This window comes from Rhipicephalus sanguineus, chromosome 1 (genome assembly GCF_013339695.2).
Source record: "Rhipicephalus sanguineus isolate Rsan-2018 chromosome 1, BIME_Rsan_1.4, whole genome shotgun sequence".
Classification (NCBI taxonomy): Eukaryota; Metazoa; Arthropoda; class Arachnida; order Ixodida; family Ixodidae; genus Rhipicephalus; species Rhipicephalus sanguineus.
In genome coordinates, this window is record NC_051176.1 from 246312524 (window position 1) to 246333974 (window position 21451).

At 49.5% G+C, this 21451-nt stretch overlaps 1 protein-coding gene across 1 annotated transcript in view; it reads right to left on the reverse strand.

The window, feature by feature from the left end:
- LOC119376165 (uncharacterized) overlaps positions 1–21451 on the reverse strand; it is a 41446-nt gene that overhangs the window by 14043 nt on the left and 5952 nt on the right. Inside the window, exons 2-4 of the mRNA XM_049412659.1 lie at positions 20157–20247; positions 12256–12632; positions 6172–6360 (exon numbers count right to left, since the gene is read on the reverse strand). Of these exons, the coding sequence (XP_049268616.1) occupies positions 6172–6360; positions 12256–12632; positions 20157–20247 (657 nt within the window). The remainder of the gene's footprint in view (positions 1–6171; positions 6361–12255; positions 12633–20156; positions 20248–21451) is intronic.

Sequence of the window (21451 nt, forward strand, 5' to 3'; positions counted from 1 at the left end):
AAAACCCTCGCACAGTGGCAGAGGTCATCACGCTGTGCCAAAGTTACGAGGAGCTGCGCCGGCAGCGCTTGATGACCCGTCGACCGCCATCACGCGATGCTGATCTCGCGGGCTTGTCGGCCATTTCCGACCACTCCACCTTGCTCGCCGAAATCAAGTCGTTCGTGCGTGAGGAAATTGCCCGCCAGATCTCTCTACTGGCTTTCGCTCCACCACAGCGTGTTGACCAGCCGCCCACTACCCTCCTGCCTCCTCTCCGCCGAGCGATTCAGCAGGAAATCGCAGAGGTCATTCCTGAATACCACCAACCGCCTCCAGTGCATGCGCCACTAAGCTACGCGCAAGCTGTAGCCAGGCCGCCCCCAGCGATTCCTGTGGCTGCACCGCGAAGTTACGCCGAAGCCGTCGTCGGACCCCAGGCCTTCGACGCGCCTGTGCCGCCTACGTACGTCGACGTCGTCCCCAAGCCCCGACTCCTGCCCACAATGCCCTCATATCAGCAGCCGTCTCGTCCGTCCCGTTCTGCGACATGGATGGGACCCGCGAACCGCTGGCGCACTTCCGACAACCGCCCCATCTGCTTCGCGTGCGGTTGCGCCGGTCACGTCGCACGCTACTGCAATCGCATGGAGCCGCCTCGGGTCGCATCAGCCCTCCCAAGCCAATCAAGCCGACCTTATTATGACCAAGCGCCGCCTATGTCACCGACGTCCCGCGCCGCAACATCTACCCAGCACCTCCACCACTTTGTTAAGACGTTTATTGACGGCGAGATTGACGGCGACGATGCACAACGACAGAGCGCAGACTCGCAGACTCTCACGAGCACGAGCACGAGGGGCGTGCTCTCCGAGGATAGGCGAAGAGGGTGACCCACTAGGAGGCGCTTGAGAGGACGACCCATTAGAGCGTTCCAATGCTTCTCTACAGTATATATTGTAACGAAGAGGAAGTACTCTGGCGCAGAGGCAGCATCATCGAGTGTGCAGCAGAGGCTCGAGCTAGCGAACTGCTCTCGGTGCATTGCGCGACCAGCGACCAGCTACACACTCAATAAATCGTCTTTATATTTGGTGGAGCCGTGCTGGGTAACGTTCCCTCTACCGTCCCCCTACCATCCTGGATCTCCGTTCTCGGCGGCTACCTTCTGCTATGCCGGACGCCAACCAGCAGACGCTTCCATCGCCACCTGCCACCTGTCCTGGCACTGTTCCGCAGCGAGAGCCTCCAATCTTCAGCGGAACAGACGACAACGACGTTGAAGATTGGCTGTCAACCTACGAACGGGTGAGCGCTCTAAACAAATGGACGGACGCGGACAAGTTGACACGCGTGTCGTTCTATCTCGCGGGCGTGGCCAGTCTTTGGTTCAAGAACCACGAGGGAGACGTCAGAACATGGCCGCTGTTCAAAACGTCAATTACGGCAGTATTCGACCGACCCGCCGTCCGAAAACTCCGAGCCGAGCAGCGTTTGCGCACACGCGCACAAGAGACAGGTGAAACGTTCACCAGCTATATCGAAGACGTTGTCGACCTGTGCAGACGCGTGAACGCTGCCATGACGGAAACTGACAAAATCAAGCACATAATGAAAGGGATTGATGATGACGCTTTTCAGATGCTGCTGGCGAAGAACCCGATCACAGTCAACGACGTTATTAGCTTGTGCCAGAGCTATGATGAATTGCGGAAGCAGCGAGCTCTGACAAGACGTCCTCCCGCACACGATTTGGCATCACTGTCGAGTGTGACCAACGGCCACGACAACGCGTCGCTGATAGCTGAAATCAAAGCCTTTGTCCGCGAAGAAGTCGCGCGCCAGCTCTCTCTGGTGCCCTTCACTCAGGAACCTACCACGACACTACCATCGTCCCTCCGTGGCGTTATTCAAGGAGAGGTCGCTGAGGCGCTGCCAGCCGCCCGCGAGCAAAACCTCGTGGCTGCTCCACTCACATACGCTGCGGTTGCTGCCATGCCCACTCGCAAAGCACCTGCACCACCAATCCGGCATCCTCTGAACTACCACCCACCTCCTGTTCACTGGGTCAGTACAGCCGCCGCCAACCCGTGGCGCACGCTCGACAATCGTCCGATATGCTTCGCATGTAGATGCCCCGGACACGTCGCAAGGTACTGCCGCCGCCGGGTTCAAGCCACTGATGACAACCCCCGAGAGCCCTACTTCCAATTTGACTCAAACTCGCATTACGCTCCCTCCGCACCAGCGCAAGCTCGCTACCAGGCTGATCGCCGCGCCAGAATGGAACATCTTCGCTCGCCCTCTCCCCGCCGCCGCTCGCTTTCTCCTATGCGTCGACGGCCCGCACCTACCGACGAGGGAAACTAGACGACGCAGTTCCCGAGGCAAGAACTGCGCAAGTTTCGGTTTGCCCAAGTCCTCATTCTTGTCCTGCCAATGTTATTGATGTATTTGTCGAAGATGTCGCTACAGTCGCTCTTGTAGATACCGGTGCTGCTGTTTCTGTCATCGATGCTGGATTTTGCCGCGCAATTCGTAAGGTCACGACGCCTCTCTCCGGACTGTCGCTTCGTACAGCCAGCGCTCAGCCCATTCAACCGACCGCAGTCTGTACAGCCCGTGTGACCATTCAGGACGTTCTGTACACAATAGAGTTCATCGTTCTTCCATCGTGCTCCCATGCCATTATCTTAGGATGGGACTTCCTGTCGCGCCACAACGCCGTAATCGACTGTGCTCGGGCTGAGGTTGAATTATGCTTACTCGATGACCCAGCCTCCGTTGACCCTCAATCTACCGCTAAACTTGTCGTCCATGACGACACCTACATCCCTCCGGGCTCTTCGGCATTGGTACCAGTCTCGTGCAGCGCCATATCCGACGGGACGGTCTTCTTCACGCCATCCCACATCTTCGTTACCCGACGAGACCTTCCGTTGCCTTTTGCTGCTCTTGACCTTGTCGAAGGTTTCACCACGATGCCCATTTATAATCATCACTCATCGCCGCTGTCCTTGTTTTGTCACGAATGCCTTGGCCACGTCGAGACGGTCAACTCCTCACGAATCATTCCCGTCCCCGATGAGGTGTCTTCTACGGCCGTCTGTGAACTGGGTGCCCTCTCCGCGCCTGACCCAGCATCTACAGATATATTTCGACCATTCATCGCCGAAGATTTGACACCTTCGCAGCGATCACAGCTTCTCACCATCCTTCACCACTACCGCCCTTCTTTCGACGTTGCACAAACATCTCTAGGTCGTGCCGTAGCAGTCGAACACCACATCAACACTGGTTCTCACTCACCGCTGCGGCAACGTCCATATCGCGTCTCCGCTACGGAACGCCGCGTCATTGCCGACCATGTCGATGACATGCTCCGCCGAGGCGTCATTCGACCTTCACAGAGCCCATGGGCGTCTCCGGTAGTACTCGTCACAAAGAAAGACGGTTCTATCCGTTTTTGTGTCGATTTCCGGCGATTGAACAAGATCACGCTGAAGAATGTCTATCCACTACCGCGCATTGACGATGCTCTGGACTGTTTACAGGGTGCCGAATTCTTTTCCTTGTTAGATTTGCGGTCAGGCTACTGGCAGGTGCCGATGGCGGAGGCCGATCGCCCAAAAACCGCTTTTATTACGCCAGACGGATTGTATGAATTCACCGTCATGCCTTTCGGACTTTGTAACGCGCCTGCTACGTTCGAAAGAATGATGGACAACGTTCTGCGTAGTCTCAAATGGAAGATCTGCCTGTGCTACCTCGATGACATCGTGGTCTTCGCCCCTGACTTCGAAACACACTTGCGCCGCCTTCAGCACGTCCTTACTTGCTTGACCAACGCCGGTTTGCAATTAAACCTTAAAAAATGTCGATTTGCCATGCGTCAACTCACCATTCTAGGCCACGTTGTATCCAAGGACGGCATTCTCCCGGATCCCGAGAAATTGCGCGCTGTCACTGCGTTTCCTAAACCTACTACAATCAAAGAGCTGCGCAGTTTCATTGGCTTATGCTCTTATTTCCGGCGATTCGTTCGAAACTTTGCGTCCATCATATCACCTCTCACACAACTCCTCGGCGACTGTAAAGATCTATCATCGTGGTCCCCTGCCTGCGACGAAGCTTTCACCACCTTGCGACGGCTTCTCACGACGCCACCCATTCTTCGCCATTTCGACCCTCAAGCTCCAACTGAGCTCCATACCGATGCCAGCGGTGTAGGCCTGGGTGCTGTGCTCGCACAGCGTCAACCTGGCCACACAGAGTACGTTGTGGCATACGCGAGTCGCACACTTACCAAGGCAGAGACCAACTACAGCGTCACAGAAAAGGAGTGTTTGGTCATCGTATGGGCGCTTGGCAAGTTTCGCCCATATTTATATGGCCGTTCTTTTGACGTCGTGACCGACCACCATGCGCTGTGCTGGCTTTCGACGTTAAAAGACCCCTCTGGCCGCCTTGCTCGCTGGGCGTTGAAAATCCAAGACTACGACATACGCGTGGTTTATCGTTCAGGACGGAAGCATGCTGACGCTGACGCGCTTTCCCGTTCCCCTCTCTCCCTGACGGCCACTGCTGACTCCGCATGTGAGAGCACATTGTCATCTCTTGACTTCGACAACATTGCTGTGGAGCAACGCAATGACCCGTGGACATCGTCTCTTCTCGACCTTCTCTCCGACCCCTCTAAAGTCCCAACATCACGAACGCTCCGGCGCCAAGTTCCGCACTTTGCGATTCGCGACAAGCTCCTCTATCGACGCAACTATGCACTAGAAGGTCGCAAGTGGCTGCTCGTCGTCCCGCGAGCCTTGAGGTCGGAGATCTGTTCCTCTTTTCACGCTGACCCACAGTGTGGCCACGCAGGAGTCTTCAAGACGTACGAAAGACTGCGACACCGTTACTAGTGGCGTGGCATGTATACCTTCGTCCGCAACTTCGTCCGCTCTTGCCGCGAATGTCAGCGCCGAAAATCTCCACCGCACGTCTCCGCCAGTGAACTACAGCCTTTGCCATGCCCTTCCCAACCTTTCGATCGGGTCGGTATAGATTTTTATGGGCCGCTTCCATTGACTCCTACCGGCAACAGGTGGATAATAGCGGCAGTCGACCACTTGACACGCTATGCCGACACTGCTGCTCTTCAAAGTGCTACAGCACAGGATGTCGCCACTTTCATACTGCGCCGTTTTGTGTTGCGTCATGGAGGTCCTCGAGAACTCCTCAGCGACCGTGGCCGTGCCTTCTTATCCGAGGTCATTGAAAAACTGCTCGCTGAGTGTGCTATTGTACATCGCACATGCACCGCTTATCATCCCCAAACAAATGGCATTACAGAGCGCTTTAATAGAACTCTTGGTGACATGCTCGCTATGTACGTCACACCTGATCACTCTAATTGGGACCTAGTTCTTCCATTCATAACCTACGCCTACAATACCGCGACGCAAGCTACGACTGGTTTCTCCCCTTTTTACCTCCTTTACGGTCGTCACCCTTCCCACACCATTGACACCATTCTGCCCTATCGACCGGACACGTCCGAATGCCCGCCGATCTTGGACGCCGCCAGACACGCAGAAGAGTGTCGCCAGCTGGCCCGCCGCTTTACCTCCGATGACCAGAACCGCCAAAAAGCAATCCACGATGCCCAGAACTCGACTCCCGTTTTTCTTGCGGGTGCCCTTGTGTGGCTTTCAGTGCCGCATCGCACACCAGGGCTCTCTTCCAAACTTCTTCCTAAGTACGATGGGCCATACCGCGTTTTAGAACAGACTTCTCCAGTGAACTACCTTATTGAGCCTCTCACGCCGCCGTCTGACCTGCGACGTCGTAACCGCGAGGTTGTACACGTTCAGAGACTCAAGCCGTATCATGGTTCTACGGTCCCTGCAGACGACTAGTCGCCAGGATGGCTCCTTTTTTTTCAGCGGGGCAATTGTAACGAAGAGGAAGTACTCTGGCGCAGAGGCAGCATCATCGAGTGTGCAGCAGAGGCTCGAGCTAGCGAACTGCTCTCGGTGCATTGCGCGACCAGCGACCAGCTACACACTCAATAAATCGCCTTTATAATATATATATATTATATATATATATATATATATATATATATATATATATATATATATATATATATATATATATATATATATATATATATATATATGGAGACAGTGTGCATACCTGCGTGGAGATGAACTTGGAGACCTCATCCTGCAGGGCGGCCTCGATGCGTCCCTGGAAGTGGCGTGCCACGCGATTGGCTACAATCTTGAGCAGCCAGTTGAATGCTGACGACACGCCCGTGATGCGCGTCACCTTCAGACCGTCCATTCTGTCCACCTGCGGACGAAACCGTTCAGACCTTGCCAGTTAAATATTTGACCCCTCTGCTAATGTATATGACAAGGGGAGGAGGCGCACCACCATCTATATATCTGCGCTGTGACGTATACATTCACTCAGCAAGCCACCTCCTGAGTGCGACTGACCTTGTAATCTCGGGCCTAGTGCTTTCCTACTGAAATTTGTGCATGAAACTGTATATATGTTTTGAGCGTGCCCATTGCTTCCTAGAGCTTGAATCGCGCCGCTGTTGTCGAGCAGGCTTGTGAAATCCACGGCACGCAGTGCCGAGGCGTCGACACAGTGCACAGTAAACCCTCAGGGGGTTTTACCGTGCCTATGACTAACACCCTTACACCTAAGAAAAAAGGTGTTTTCACGAATCAAAACACCCATATCATGGGGGGGGGGGGGGGTCGCCAATCGTCTAACACCCTTATCACTGAAAAACCGTGAAAAACCGTGTTCCACCACTCAAGGAACATCCAATTACAGATCACATCAGCACAGAAGGTGCACGTACGCGCCCAACCATACACGCAATATAGCATATTGTAAAATACCCCGTGGACGGAGCTCTCGCGCTACACAGCCTCACACCGACCATCTGATATGTATAGCCATGGCATCTTGAGCCGCCGCTCAGTGCTGGTGGCGATATTTCTGTTCCGTATAATTGAACGTTAAACATTCATATCATATAATAGGCGTAAATTTATGGTGTGCTTGGAGGTAGCCCGAAAACAGACAGATCTTTTCATCTAAACTCGTCTAATATCAAACGAATTTTATTCGGCGAGCTCCACTTATCTGGCACGCTGTCGTATGGGCCACGGGTGTATCAATGACCCATAACACCCTTAGCTTCTAAAGGGTGTTTTAGGTAACACATTGCCCCTTACGCAAACCAAAAGGCTATTTGGGGAAGGAAAACACCCTTACACCCTCATTTCTGCAAATTCTGGTTAGGCAAAAGGGTGTTTTGCTTGCTGGAAATCGCTTTAAGGGTGCAGAGTGGTTTACAGTGTGTACATCATATATTCTTCCAACTACCATTGCTAGTGGTTTGCTGAATGAATTGAAATTCGCCAAGCAGCATTCAGTCGAAGGGTCACTCAATAGCAATACTATGCTTATAATCTGCTGAAATATTGTTATTTTTTTATGCTCGAATTGCATTTGTTTAGCGGCAGATTGTTTGTTACTGGTGGAGGAAATGAAGGTTGTCAATTTTTAAAATTTCGGGAGAAAGCGCTTCACAATTAACTTAGTGTGACATCACAGAGTGCAATCAATTTACTCATGTAATGGCCGTTTTTGTTAGACAAACGTTCATTTTTTGGTTTCGTTAAGACTCGATGCTTTTATTTTATTTTTTGTTGAAAAAATTCGGCAGATCCCATGTACGGTGGGAATCGATGTTATGCGAAGCATGCGGCGGGAATGTGACTGCGGCGTAATTTTTTACATTGAGCGAAACGTTACGAAATGATACTGAAGATATGGGCAGATGCTATACGCACACACATATGTTGAAGACTCGCACACGTGTTATATAACCAGTTGTTTACAGTTGCGTAACGATACCAACAACAACATGGGTATTAACAACAGCAGACGTGGTAAGCTGATATGTAGTGCTTATACTTGTCCGTTATGACGGAGAACGCACGCACGTTTCACGAACCCGTGTGCATGTGTGGAAGAGGTTCTTGAGTGTTCTCAGGTACATGGCGGTGAGCGGAATGTCTGTTATTGTAATTGATGTGCGCAAGGCAGACCTCGCCGATTCCGCTGCTTGTCTGTGTGGGTTCTGTGTCTGGCGGCCGGCGAAGTGGGATGCGGCCAAGGGATGCGGCCTACGTTGAAGTTGCGCATCGCCGTGTTCTTATGTGTACCCACGCCTCCGCACCTGCAGTGAAGGCTTGACGTGGACGACACAGTGGGCTCATCGCTCCAAGTTTCAGAAAGTGCTGAAAGAAATGAAGAAGAAAGAGAGAGCGCCTTCTTGAGAAATCAGCGGTCTTTTCCGTGTTACTGAGGGGGGAGGGTGCCATTGCACTGCGGCTTTTTTTTTCTCTTTTCCGTCCTGCTACCAAGGCCGTGTATGTAGTGTTTTTGAGCGGGAAGGGGGGTTTATCTTCCCGCCCAGATAGTAAAAACTGTCAGGATGTTCGCCTTCATGTAGAGTGTCTCTGTGAATAAAACATTTCTCTCTCTCTCTCTGTGACGGACAGTGCTCGAAGACGGGACATAGTTTGGACCTGGACAATGCAACGACGCTTGTCCGTGAACAAAGAAGGGAAAAAGGGAATTCCTCGAATCCTCGTGCACACGTCGTGACGCCTCGGCGTGCAACACCATCCATGGCCTCCTGCCGGACGTTTGCGAGGACCTGTGTTTTGAGTAGACTGGTCGACATTCCCTCACTTCTGTCAGTATGTACTGAAGATGCAATTGGCATATGTGGCGTAATGTTTGTATACCTTTTATTGTTAATTTGTTTTGTTAAGTGGGAGTAATTTTTTTTTAATTTGTGCTCGAGGCTGTACGTTTGGAAACTATACATGCTCGCGCAATAACTATTTTGAAAAATGTCCGTTACGAAAAGTTTCATGACAGAGCGGGCGCAGCAAATTAAGAAAGAAAAGTACAACGCGAACTTGCTCCGAAGCCTGTTTTGCAAAGCAGAATACAGGTACGCTTTTCTTATGGAGCGGCCGTAAGCATACAAACTGTAAGCGCCTAATATTCGGAAAGTAGAACGATAAGCGCAGATTAAGATGCAACTGCAATAATCAGCAATAATATTTTATAAAATTACCTAGTTAATCGGGAGAGGTATTCTTGATACTGTAGTCGAGAGTACCGAAATTCGCTGATTTTAGTGAAAAAATGGTTTTGAAAGATTGAGCAGAAGTAGATATAGGTATCGATTTAGAAATGTATGGAAAAGTTTCGCGCGTTTCGCACGCGCGTTTCGCGGCGTGGAGATGTGCTTTTATCACAGAGCGGCTGGCTGACACCAGAGTACATGGAATCTGCTTCTTGATATCGACTTCTTTGTGTGGTCCGTTTAATTAGCGCTGCTCTGTCAAACTCTGTTGTTAATATTAGTATTGACTACGCTGTAAGAACCTGGGTGTCCTCATGGACTGGCACCCTGTATGGGATTTAATGAGTGTGTGTGGCTTCAGTGTCCTCAGTTTTCGTGTCTGTGGCATGATTTACAGTTCTCATGTACTACTTTTTTTGTTGCTAAATTATGCAGGAAGCAATCAGCTGAACCCTTGCGTCGTCAATGGATTGATGGATAGTCCTTCGTGGGTGGTTCCCGGCGACTACGCTTCCTTCGTTTGTTGTCCTTTTACAGCATTCTGGGCTTCATTTCGACTCGCTGCGCTTAAAACTTGAGTGCTGTTGATTTCACGTGATCTGTCTTCTGCTTTGTTTTTGGTGGCTTTTTGCAGACTTGTTTTTTTTTTCTTGTATTGCTTTCCCAAATGCTGGATCATCAACCGAAAACTGCAGCTTATTGTGAATAAATCAAATAATAATAACTCAAGTGTTCTCTTGAATTTCATCTGCTAGAACTCTGTGGAAAAAAAAATGCACAGTGATTCTGCAGTGTTTGCATGAGAATTCCTTCATGTAACCAACGCGTGACAGGATCAGCATAGAGTAAAGAAACTGTAAGAGTGGAGGAAATAAAAAAAAATACTCCCGATGCATCTCACTGAAATTCCGTGCGGACGGAGTAAGGAAATGTGTAAAATGCTCCGGAGGTGCCACGAAAGAACTCCGGATAGCCGGAGTGAAAGAACAGCAAGAAATACTCCAGAGGTGTCACAAAAAAATTCCGGCCAGCCGGAGTCAAAGAACAGCTAAAAATACTCCGAAGATGCCACGCAAGAACTCCGGCCCACCGGAGTGAAAGAAGAGCAAAAATACTCCGGAGGCGCCACGCAATAACTCCGGCCAACCGGAGTAAAGGCTTTACTCCAGAAGTCAGGAGTATAAAAAACTCCCAATGGGGGTCGCTAGAGGCCAAGCAATTTGCTCCCACCTGGGAGTTTTTTTTTTACAGTGTATAGTATAGCCGTGTGCCGTCAGGGCACTTAGCAGCGGCTTCTTCGCGTGTCACAAAGCGGCCCTCAGTCAATCTGACGTCATACTCGGTCAGCATGAGGCTATCACCAAGCCTCATAAGAATTGAAGAGAACACTGCGTCATTGTGGCGGACCACGTGAACGAATTAATGGCAGTCGAGCGTCTTCCAGGGGAGTTCTGCCTTCAGCTCCCTCACTTGCCTTGCGTTTCAATGTGTATGTTCGCGGTTAGTTACTGTGTTGATTGAGACTGAATCACCTGTGGCACATACCCACCCGTATAACATTGACGGTATACGGGTACGTGCCACACGTGACTGATGGAGAAGGTTTCATGACGTACGCGGCAGGCGTTTTGCATTATTCATGTTATGACCAGTGAATCGTGTTCGTCATACACTGATACCCTACTATGACAATTTTGGTATATTACAAGTTATGGAGACGGCCAGGAGAGCGCCCAGACGTAGGCAGATAGATAGATAGATAGATAGATAGATAGATAGATAGATAGATAGATAGATAGATAGATAGATAGATAGATAGATAGATAGATAGATAGATAGATAGATAGATAGATAGATAGATAGATAGATAGATAGATAGATAGATAGAAACGGCCAAACTGCCTGAGGTTCGCTAAGAAATGCTTCGCACTTAAAAAACAGAATTTATGATGTTTGTGCCGGCACAAATAAATACTTTATAGTGTATACACAAACACTTTCCATTCATGTGCATAAGACCTGAGGCTTGCGCGCATGACTGGCCAGTCTCCGGTCAAAAATTCCTAATATGTGTATATAATATGGTTTCTTACAAGTAAAAGGGGGGAAAAAGAAAGAAAAAAAATACTCGGAAGCCTCAAGAAACTCCTCAGAGTACACAGAGCAGCTTCACAGCTGGATGAAAAAATACGCATGCCAGTAACCGTCCGAATAAAAGTAAATCATGCATGAAAGAAAAGTAATTCTACTAAAAGGGTACATCGAAATCGAGCCGATTGTATGCAAGAAAATTAACTGTGCAATGTTTCAAGTTTTCAACACAGTCCGGACGGTAAAAACAGCCCGAAGGCAGATGTACAAGCGTTAGATGGAATTTATTTCACAATCGCCATCTCATATAAGCCGTAACTCTATGAAAGCTAAAATTTGTTTGAATGTATGAAAACACGGGTTCTCCTTCCATATTATGCGAATACCCGTGGCACTCACTGTAGAAGAATGACGATGGCGGGGCGTGCAGGCGCGGAAGCTATAGAGAAGAGAACCAGACCAAGAAGCTCAACTTGCTGTCGTTCTACCTGTGCGAATTTACAGTTCTCGATATGTCTAAGCTGTCTCTTTTGTTAATGTTTTTAATTCCTATATGATGGTATCAGAGTAATCATGTTTGCATTATAGCATTGAATAGAAATTGCCTATACGTATACTAAATAGAGATCAATCATGACACACAAAAAGAACCACAGCGATTCTGCGTAGAATTGAGTTTACTGAGTTTCGATGTCTTATAAATCAATCGCATAATATCCTGCTGCACAACATGGCGTCCTACGCCATAATTTTTATAATTTGGCGAGGAATTATAATTTATGAGTTAGTCCTGGGGCAGAATCGATGCTGTCAGGCCGCCAGGAAGAACTATGTCTTCAAACCGTTCATGAACGAGAGCTCCCAGTGGGGTCTACATACGATTCAGTGTATAACACGGTCAACGACTAACTGGCATAGTGCATTCATTATACTATTATACCACAACGACGCGTAGACAATTTTGGGTGGGAACAGGGGGATATATATATACTGGCCTGAAAGTACTCGAGTCGGGCCTCTCCGCCCTTGATGGGCGCTCGGTAGACGATGAGCGTGTTCACGCGGTTCACGGAAGCCTCGATGTCGCCGCTGATGGTAAGACCGAAGCGCGACGCCCGGTGCCGGCCCGTGAAGAACACGTCGTTGACGGCCGCTGGCGTGGTCACGATGGCCATGTCGTTCGACATCTGGACGGTGCTGTTGCCGGAGCGGTAGAAGGCGGAAAGGCCGAGCACCTGGCCGCCCGTGATCTGGAAGCTGTTCTCGCCGAAGTCCGGCACTTGGAGCGGGTCGATCGCGGCCAGCAAGTCGCGGTCGTTGCGCATCATGTCCAGCACATTGTCCACGTAGTCGTTGGCCAGAGCCACGTCGTCTGCAGAGAGAATAGACGGGCGCGTGTGCCCCATTAAAAATAAGCGGACTGCTAATTCCGAATATCACACTTGGTATGCCTAAAGTTTCGGAATGAGTCACACGAAGCTAATTACAAGAAACGCACGATTTCCGGTTCTCTTCCCGCCGACCTTATGTGTGCTGAGCAAAAAAGTTGCCTTATGTTGCGAAAATCCTGCCATGTGCGCTCGTGCATCACGTACTTTTTTTATATTTCCCCCTTTCTCCTTCTCCATACATCCTTCGCATCCACGTGCAGAGGGCCAAAATAGAAGCAACACAATTGTTTGGACTCCATGCCTGGTTTATATTCTCCAGCTAGGCTAATATGACTGTTGAAAAGAACAGCAACAACTAAGTGATAAGATGATAGGCACAAACGAGAGAATTGCGCGCACAAGTGAGCTTACTTTAATCGAGCCCGTGAAGTTCTGCTGTACTTGGGATAAGGAAAAGGTGTATCGTGGGAAACCGCGCTCTAATCCCATTTCATAAATCGGAAACCTATGCGCCTATAATCATAAGAATGCGAGATATTAGTTCTGGCGAAGTTTACCGCCTTAACTGTTTGCCTGGCGATGAGTAACCATCGCTTTCATATGCCGCGACAACGAATACCACTGGTGCACATAAACATAAGCCATTAATTGAGGTCAGACAAACAAATAGTTGCAACGCAACACCATTCTGAATCGGTGTTTTGCAGGGAGAAAGCACCCTTATCGAGGATGAACTTCGATATCCCTATAGGTGGCAATTATGACGGCGCGTAACTACCTATACAACATGTGACATCGCACGTCTTCACTTTAGCGGGATGTAAGTGTTATGAATCATTCGTTTGATACGTAACTGACACTATTATTCTACACAATGGTTTTGATCTGTCACGTGGCAGCCGGCTACTTCGTAAGATGGTCATGTTTTCGAGGACATACAGATGAGGGAGCTGCAGCTATATTCATGCCGCAGTATAAACTACCTCCGCAGAGTGTTTCTCGTAGTGCCGACTGCTAATCTGGGCGTCATTCTGTCAACATCAACCCTTCTGTACTTGAAACCCCTTCTGTTAGGTGCAAACCACAGGCGTATAAGTTCATTGAAGCATCCGCAGGATTACGTTATAGGGTTACCAACTCTATACAAGAGGACATCGCGAGCTCACGCGACACGTCGCGCATAATGTTATGGGTTTCATATAGGGCATATTATATATTCTTTCGTCCATGTTGTTCCACTTCTTTTTTGAGAAAATTCTGTCAAAATTTTGTTATGAGCTTTCAGTTTTTATTGATTGTTTTTCCCCTTCAGTCCTCTTCCCCTTGTGCTATTTCAATTACTTTCCAGTGTGGCCAACTTCGTTCGTGGGAATTAGCCGTGTTCTGAGGCACCAACATACAGCTGTGTATTTAGCACGATGCACAATGTACGTGAATTAGCAACATCCTTAAAAGTTAAATTAGTGCGAAGCACACGAAAAAAAAAAAACATACATGGACAACGCGGGCATTTGTCTCGCGATCAAGTAATGCACTTCGACTTTTTACAAAAAAGTTAAAAAACTAAGAAATTTTGGGGGAACTATGTGCTCCTCAAAATACCTCAAACACAATGTGCTCCTCAAAATACCTGAATTATTAAGTGCAGCGAAGATTTTTTTTCACAACGCATCATTCGCGGTAACAGCCGTCAAAATGTACGTGAATTTCGTTGATAGTGCAAATCATTAATTGGTGCATTAAGGAACATTTAACTGCAATATTGAAGTAATGCGTGCTGAAAATGTGTCGTATTATGCGTTGTTGATTCATCTACGTTTTCGCGGCCATAATTCCTACACCATTGCCGTTAAAACGTAATTGCTGAAGGATCGTTTTGTCCATCAAACAGTGATTGTCATATAGATAGCGATGTCCATAACTGCAAACAGGGTGATGTTAAAAAAAATCACGATTTCTTTCTTCGTTGTTTAATAATAACTTACGACCCGAAACTCCTTGCACAAAGATGTTTATCACCATTTTGTTTTGGGTTCTTCGTGTTGCAATAAGTTTTTGCCAATGAATGGTGTATACCACGAGTCTGATTGAGCCTGCAGACGGTCATCGTGCGCTTGGAGAAACTTGCAAAGGGGAGGAAGGCAAGAGGAAGTGATCTTGTGGCGTTCATTCGACGTGCGTGCTGCTACGGTGCGAAGGATATGTCCGACTATACAGTGAAGCCGAGCGGCCATTTCTACCGGCCACACACACGCGCCGCGTAGCCGTTGCGGCGCCGGCCGACGTCACTTGCTGTTATCGATGCCGATCGGGGCGTCGATGGGTGGTTCGTACGCGATTATGGTGTCGGCGAAGAACGTGAGGCTGTTGAGTACGCAGAGCGCAGCGGCGAACAGGCCGATCTTGGCAGGACCCGGCTGGGTCTCCTGGCTGATGTACGTCAGTCCGGACACAACGAAGCCGACGGTGGCCAGCACGCCGTGCACCCGGTAAAAGATGGAGTACGGCACGTCCGTGCTGCCCATCACGATGGACATGAAGATCACCAGGCTGGTCAGGAAGAAGCTGAAGCACACCATTGCCATGAGCAACGCGTGCGGCCGCATCGTCAGGTAGTTCGAGTCCACATCGTAATGCGCCACGGACAGCAGCACGATCGAAGTGAGCGCCGCGATCACCTGGAAGATCTTGATCGAGCCCGTGAACGTGCGAATGTAGTAGACGTGCCATGTCATGGTGGCTCAAGCTGAGGCGTTGCGCAATCGTCGGTGCTGTGCGCTGTTTCCGAGAGAACGCGGGTGTGGGCGGGGTGCAGCAGCGACGACTTCTTCTTCTCATCGGCATTGGTGAGGCAGCGACAACGTGCACCCACCATGTACTGACACTTCTTCATGCTCATTGCCGATCCGTTTGCATGCGATGGGCAAGGCGTGCGCAGGGTTCCCCATTAGGAATGTTGATCGAAGCGGCCCCTCTCCCCCCCCCCCCTTCTCCCGGTCGAGTCCAAAAGGCAACGCACTTCAAACTGGATGAAAAAATTGGCCGCGTATCTGCGTGCTTCGCTGCAAATGTCGTGTAAAGACGATAGAAGAGGCGCTGTGTGAGATATGGACGCCATCTGGCAATACGTCGGGAAACATGAGTGCTGTGTTGCGTGCTGGTAGTCCCGGCGCAGCAGCAGGCGAAGACCGGCGGTGACCAACGCGACCGGCGGGGACGCCAGCCAGCCCGAAAACGCGGTTTGGCGCGAAGCGCTGAAGCAGAGAAACGTCCGCACTCAACGAGTACCCTCCACACACTCTTTTATTTACACGTCGCCTGGGTAAAACAGGAACGCCAGAGCGGCGCCCACAACCGGCAGCCTGAAGGCCGCCCACAACGCTGCTTTTTTCATTTTTTAAATATTTTTTTTCACCTTCTTGGCCTTCTCAAAACTAAAGTTTTTCAACACCAACCCATGGCATTCGTACAGTGCAATACAGAACCGAAACCGAAACACAACAATGAGCTCGTGCGAAGGGCACGGAGGAAGGCAAATTTCAGCGCAGTCGCATTTTCAGCTTTGTTGAAACAGCGCTCACTAGACGACGACGAAGTAAAAGAAGGCACAGGACAGGCGCTGCCTGTCCTGTGCCTTCTTTTACTTCGTCGTCTAGTGAGCGCTGTTTCAACAAAGATGAACGCATACCAACTCGCTCAAGCTTCCATTCTTATGCATTTTCAGCGCAGCTTAAGAAACTAGGGTCCTTAAGATTACGTATGTATGCATTTTCTATTAAAGGAACACGCGACCTAATACTTACCTAATGATGTTGCACCTCAGATATGCATGATATTTACTTTTTGATCGACAACGTTCACAAGTATGAACAGCCGTACCAGTTCAAGACGGCTGGCCCTTGGGCAAGTGGTTCAACTTTGGCCGAGTGGCTGAATCGAGGGACGTGCCGACAAACAGAAAGACAGACAGAAAGACAGACAGACCAAAATTTCTGCGTTTAAGTTCCCCAAGAAAGACTATCGTCTTTAAAAATGAAAATGAAGCGATGGCATGCTTCTCACCATGGCCTGCCATTGGCTTTACGGGAGTGAAGATGGGAAGTAACAGTTCTTGGAATGCAACATCAGGGGCCTTCGGCCGCCATTATCGTAAAAAACCTGCGTGGCCTTCTCTATAAACAACGACGGGACAGGTCCGACTGAGTGAATGTATGTGGGGCAGACTTTGCGCCCCTCTCTTAGGGGAGTGTCAGTAGAAGGGGGGAGCGGCGGCCCTCTCTGACCCCCCACCGTGCGGACGCCTATGGCGATAGGTGCCATAAAAATGGTTGATGATGATACGCACAAACATGACACGTACCCACGAGTCTGGTTTGATCACACAACGGCATAAGAAATGACGAAAACTGGCTGAATGGGCTCGACGGCTGTGCTTCCGTGATTATGATGAGACTCAATCATGGCTCGTTTCCGCACCAGAGAATAGGGTGGTTGGAAGAACCACGGGAAAAGATAATAAGTACAAAAAATGAAGTGTGAAAGGCGCAGGAAAAGTTAAAAACCGGATAATAAGGAATGCTACGTGCCTAAGTGAACCATACGGTCCATACCTGATGAACAGACAATAAAAAAAAAAGTCGAGTTTAAAGAAAGACGCTATAGTGAGAGTATATAAGAGTGAAGTTATGATAAAAACCTTTTGCTTGGGGTAAGTCACTTTACATATAGCATCAAATACGACCGTGTGACTAAATCCTACAATGCAGGGGTCCCAAAAAAGAATAATCCCGAAACTATCAGCTTAGGAAGCGGAGCACGAAGAAACCTTTTTCTTTGAATATAGGAATGAACAAGCGAATAAGAAAACAGTGAGCTATCGATTAACTCAGTTTCCCTAAGAAGAAATGGCACAAACCTGCACCGGACTAGAGCTGCATACATTTAATAGTTGTATTTGAAAAAACCTCTGTAATTGTTGGGGACAAGCAAGTCGCATTTTTACTCCAACTGTTTTGAAAGAAGAGTTTGCACTTATACTGCGTTTTTGCTTTACAAATGTAAAAACATTGTCCGACCACTGATTCTCCTATGAGAAACACGGAGATGCTGGCAGACGAATCAGGACGTTATTGACGATTTGATGTAATAGCTAGGTCGGCTGGTGAAAGACCATATTTTTTTCTTCTATTTCTTAATTTGCTTTCTCTAATGTTGAGAAATAGGCTGTCTGAGGTCGGAAAGTCGGAAAGAAGAAATTTTGTGAACGGACAGCTTCAGCCCGCGTAAAAATTTATATCCTGTAATTTACGGAGCCTTTATAGAACTTGTGAAAATACAAGAGCGGCGAAACGATGTGACTAATAAGGAGAAAGGAAGACATTGTGTACTCGAGCCTGAAAACTGTTCGAGCTGCAGCTAGTAAAATAATATTCCCTCCATCTTCAGTCATAAAACTTCCCAACACCGAACGCAGCCGTCTCATTATCAACAGCTTCGAGCTACCCGCGGCGGTGACCGGCCATCTCAGACGGGACGGGAACGGGGATGCATGGACTTCAAGAATTCATTAATAACATTCCACGAGATCACCTCAGCTCACAAACTAGGGCGCAGGCTCATCCCCCCTCTACACCCTAAATTGAATAAAGCGCAAGCGGTCACACTACGACAACTACAGACAAAAACGTACATCACTCCAGCCATGCTAAACAGAACCGATCCAGACTTTTCACCTCACTGTCAGCACTGTAATCACGAGCACTGCAAGTTCGAACACATGCTCTGGCTGTGCCCCTTTTATTCGGGGTTAGGGCTATCAGACAAACCCTCCTGGGAGGCTGCCATGCGCAGCATGGAACTCAACAACCAACTCCTGGCAGTCCAGAGGGCCCGGGACATCGCCGAGAGGCTCCAGCTTCCGCCACCTTCCTGGGTGGAGCCACCTGGCTGAGCTAGCGGGACCTCCACTCGCGTTAAGCTTCTGCCACTTTTGGACCACAATAAAGTTCTCACTCACTCACTTCGAGTGCAACGCCCAGCTTCCGCAGCGGTCGTGCTGCAGAGGAAGACGACGAGGTAGCTAAAACAGAACCGAGGTCAGCTGCCCAACTGCCCAACTGCCCAACAGACGCGCGGCTGCATAATTATTTTTATTTTATCTGTTATTGCTACCATCTTCAACAATTAACGAAAAGTTCACCGATCCGATTCGTGACCTATCCCTCAATGTGGGTTCGTGCCACGTGGTGCACGAAATCGTCATCATCATCATAGCCTAGCTCGCGGTGTCGACACCAACGGGCGCATCGCTCAGTGCGAGACGACGACGCTAGCGGCCCAACAATGACGAAGCACCTGAACTACCTCAACACCTTCTCCGGGGCCATGAAGGTGTTCCAGGTGGTGTCGGGCCTGATGGCGCTCACCTTCCTGGTGTACTCGCACTTCGACACCGAGTCCAACCACGTGCTGATGGACTCTCACGCCCTGTTCCTGTCGCTCATCTCGTTCTGCTTCTTCGTGACTTGCACCATCATCCTGTTCGCCGTGCTCATGGGCAGCACGGACGTGCCTTACTCCATCTTCTACCGGGTGCACGGCGTGTTGGGCAGCGTCGCCTACATCGTGGCCAGCCTGACCTACATCACGGAGGCCAACACGCGCGCCGCTGACACGCCGGGCCTGCTGGCTGCCTCGCTGTGCGTCATCAACAGCCTCACCTTCTTCGCGGACACCATCATCGCGTACGAGCCCCCCATCCTCTCGCCGATGATCAAGAAGCTACAGGCGCAGCAGGAGAGGCAGCGCTTGCGCAGGGGCTACATGACGTAGGACCGTGCGGCACGTATTGCTAGGCGTGTGACCCTTTCGCCTGCCTCGCAAATGTGGGCTGGGTCTATAGCGACTCCAAAGAAAGTAAACGGTGTCATTGTATAGCCTTCTGACTCGGTTCCTGGTCGCTATACTGGTTGAAGGTTTTGGTTGTACTCGAGAGACAATATGTTAACAATATAAAAATTCATGGGGTTTTACCAGTTTTACTTGCCAAAACCACGATGTGATTATGAAGCACGCCTTAGTGGGAGACTTCGGATTCATTTTGCCCACCTGGGGTTATTTAGCATGCGCCTAAATCTAAGCACACACGTGATCCTTACATTTCGCCCTTGAAACGCGGCCGCCGATGCCGGGAATCAAACCCGCGCCCTTGAGCTTGAGCTTAGGAAGGGGCGGGGGTATAACCCCCCCCTCGCCACTTCGTCCCAAGTTTTCAATTTTGCATGTGTATAATATGCACGCATACGTACAAGCGCACGTACGAACGCACATAAAGTTTGGTTGACCCCCCCCCCCCTCCCCCCACCCCCTTCGAGAAAAATTTCTGCCTACGCCCCTGGTCCTCTTTGTACCGTCTTGTAGTTGTGAGTTTCAATACGAAAGACCGTACATTACTGTGTCCAACAAGGGGTTACAGATGCAAAGTAATATGCATAAATCTGGGTTACCTTGAGCGAGAGCTGTCCCGTAGAATAAGACGATGAGCAGTGCAGTTTCTTTGGCTATTATCTGAAATAATGAAATGATACAAACATACTTCTGAGGATTATGACAAAAAGGCGTGTTGTCACCCTATACATCTCACTTCTCCCTTAAGGTATGGCGCAAAAAGCACGGGGACACGAATTGACAAACACAGGCGCCAACTCTTTATTGTCAGAAACCACGCTGAGTTACACATGCTGCCGAGCAAGGTAATCTCATTACAGATATATAGTAACATGAATGAAGCAACAAGTCATCGTGAGTCACTGATCTGACAGTCGAGACATGCGCCGGAAAGTGCATTGACCCGAGGTGACACAAGAAAATGTGTCCTTTACTGCAGGATCAATCCGAGTGAGAAGCAAAAGAGGCAGCGCACAACCTAAACTTGACACGTTCTACAGGCTATCTTTCAAAAACGTCACTTCTTTCTCACTTAAACCTAGTTATGGCGCGCTAACGCACTGACTGCCTGCCCTTTTTATTAAGAACGCCTTCATTGTCTCCCTTTCAGCAGGGGCGTAGCCAGGGGGGGGTTGGGGGGGTTCAACCCTCCCCCCCCCCCCAACATTTTTAAGTTTTGCTTGCGTATTATACACGCGCACATACAAACGCACGCACGAACATACATAAAGTATGGTTGAACCCCGCCGAAAAAAAATTCTGGCTACGCCCCTGCCTTTCAGTGCTGCTGCTTGCTCTGAGAAATGTGGTTTGGCTCAAGTGCGGCACACAACCACAGCGCTTGCAGTGGCCTGCCAAGTGCCCGCCCATGTTGCTGCTGTCCGCCAAGCGGTGCTCCCTTGCACGATCGTTGAAACAGGGCCCGTTTAGCCGATGTACACCCTCCCGCAGCTTAGGGGAATATTGTACACCACATTGCTGACACACTCGGTATATCGCGTGTCAGCTAGGGTCAAGTTTCCGGCGCATGTCTCGACTCATCAGTGTCTCATGATGATTTGTTACTATATCAGTAATGAGATTACTTTGCTCGGCAACATCTGTAAATCAGTGTGGTTTCTGGCAATAAACAGTCGGAAATTGGCGCCTGTGTCTGTCAGTTCATGTCTTCACTTCGTCCCTCCCACTCGACTAATGTACGATTATGTTTGGCCGATATATTGGGATTGTCTTGGCACTGCCAGGCCATATGTCCAGCTCTGATCCAGGGCAGCAACAAGCCCTGGTTGACCGAGCCCGGACGGCGGCAAGAGCCAATGGTCTTTAGGAAGTCCAACAATTAGGGACTCAACTT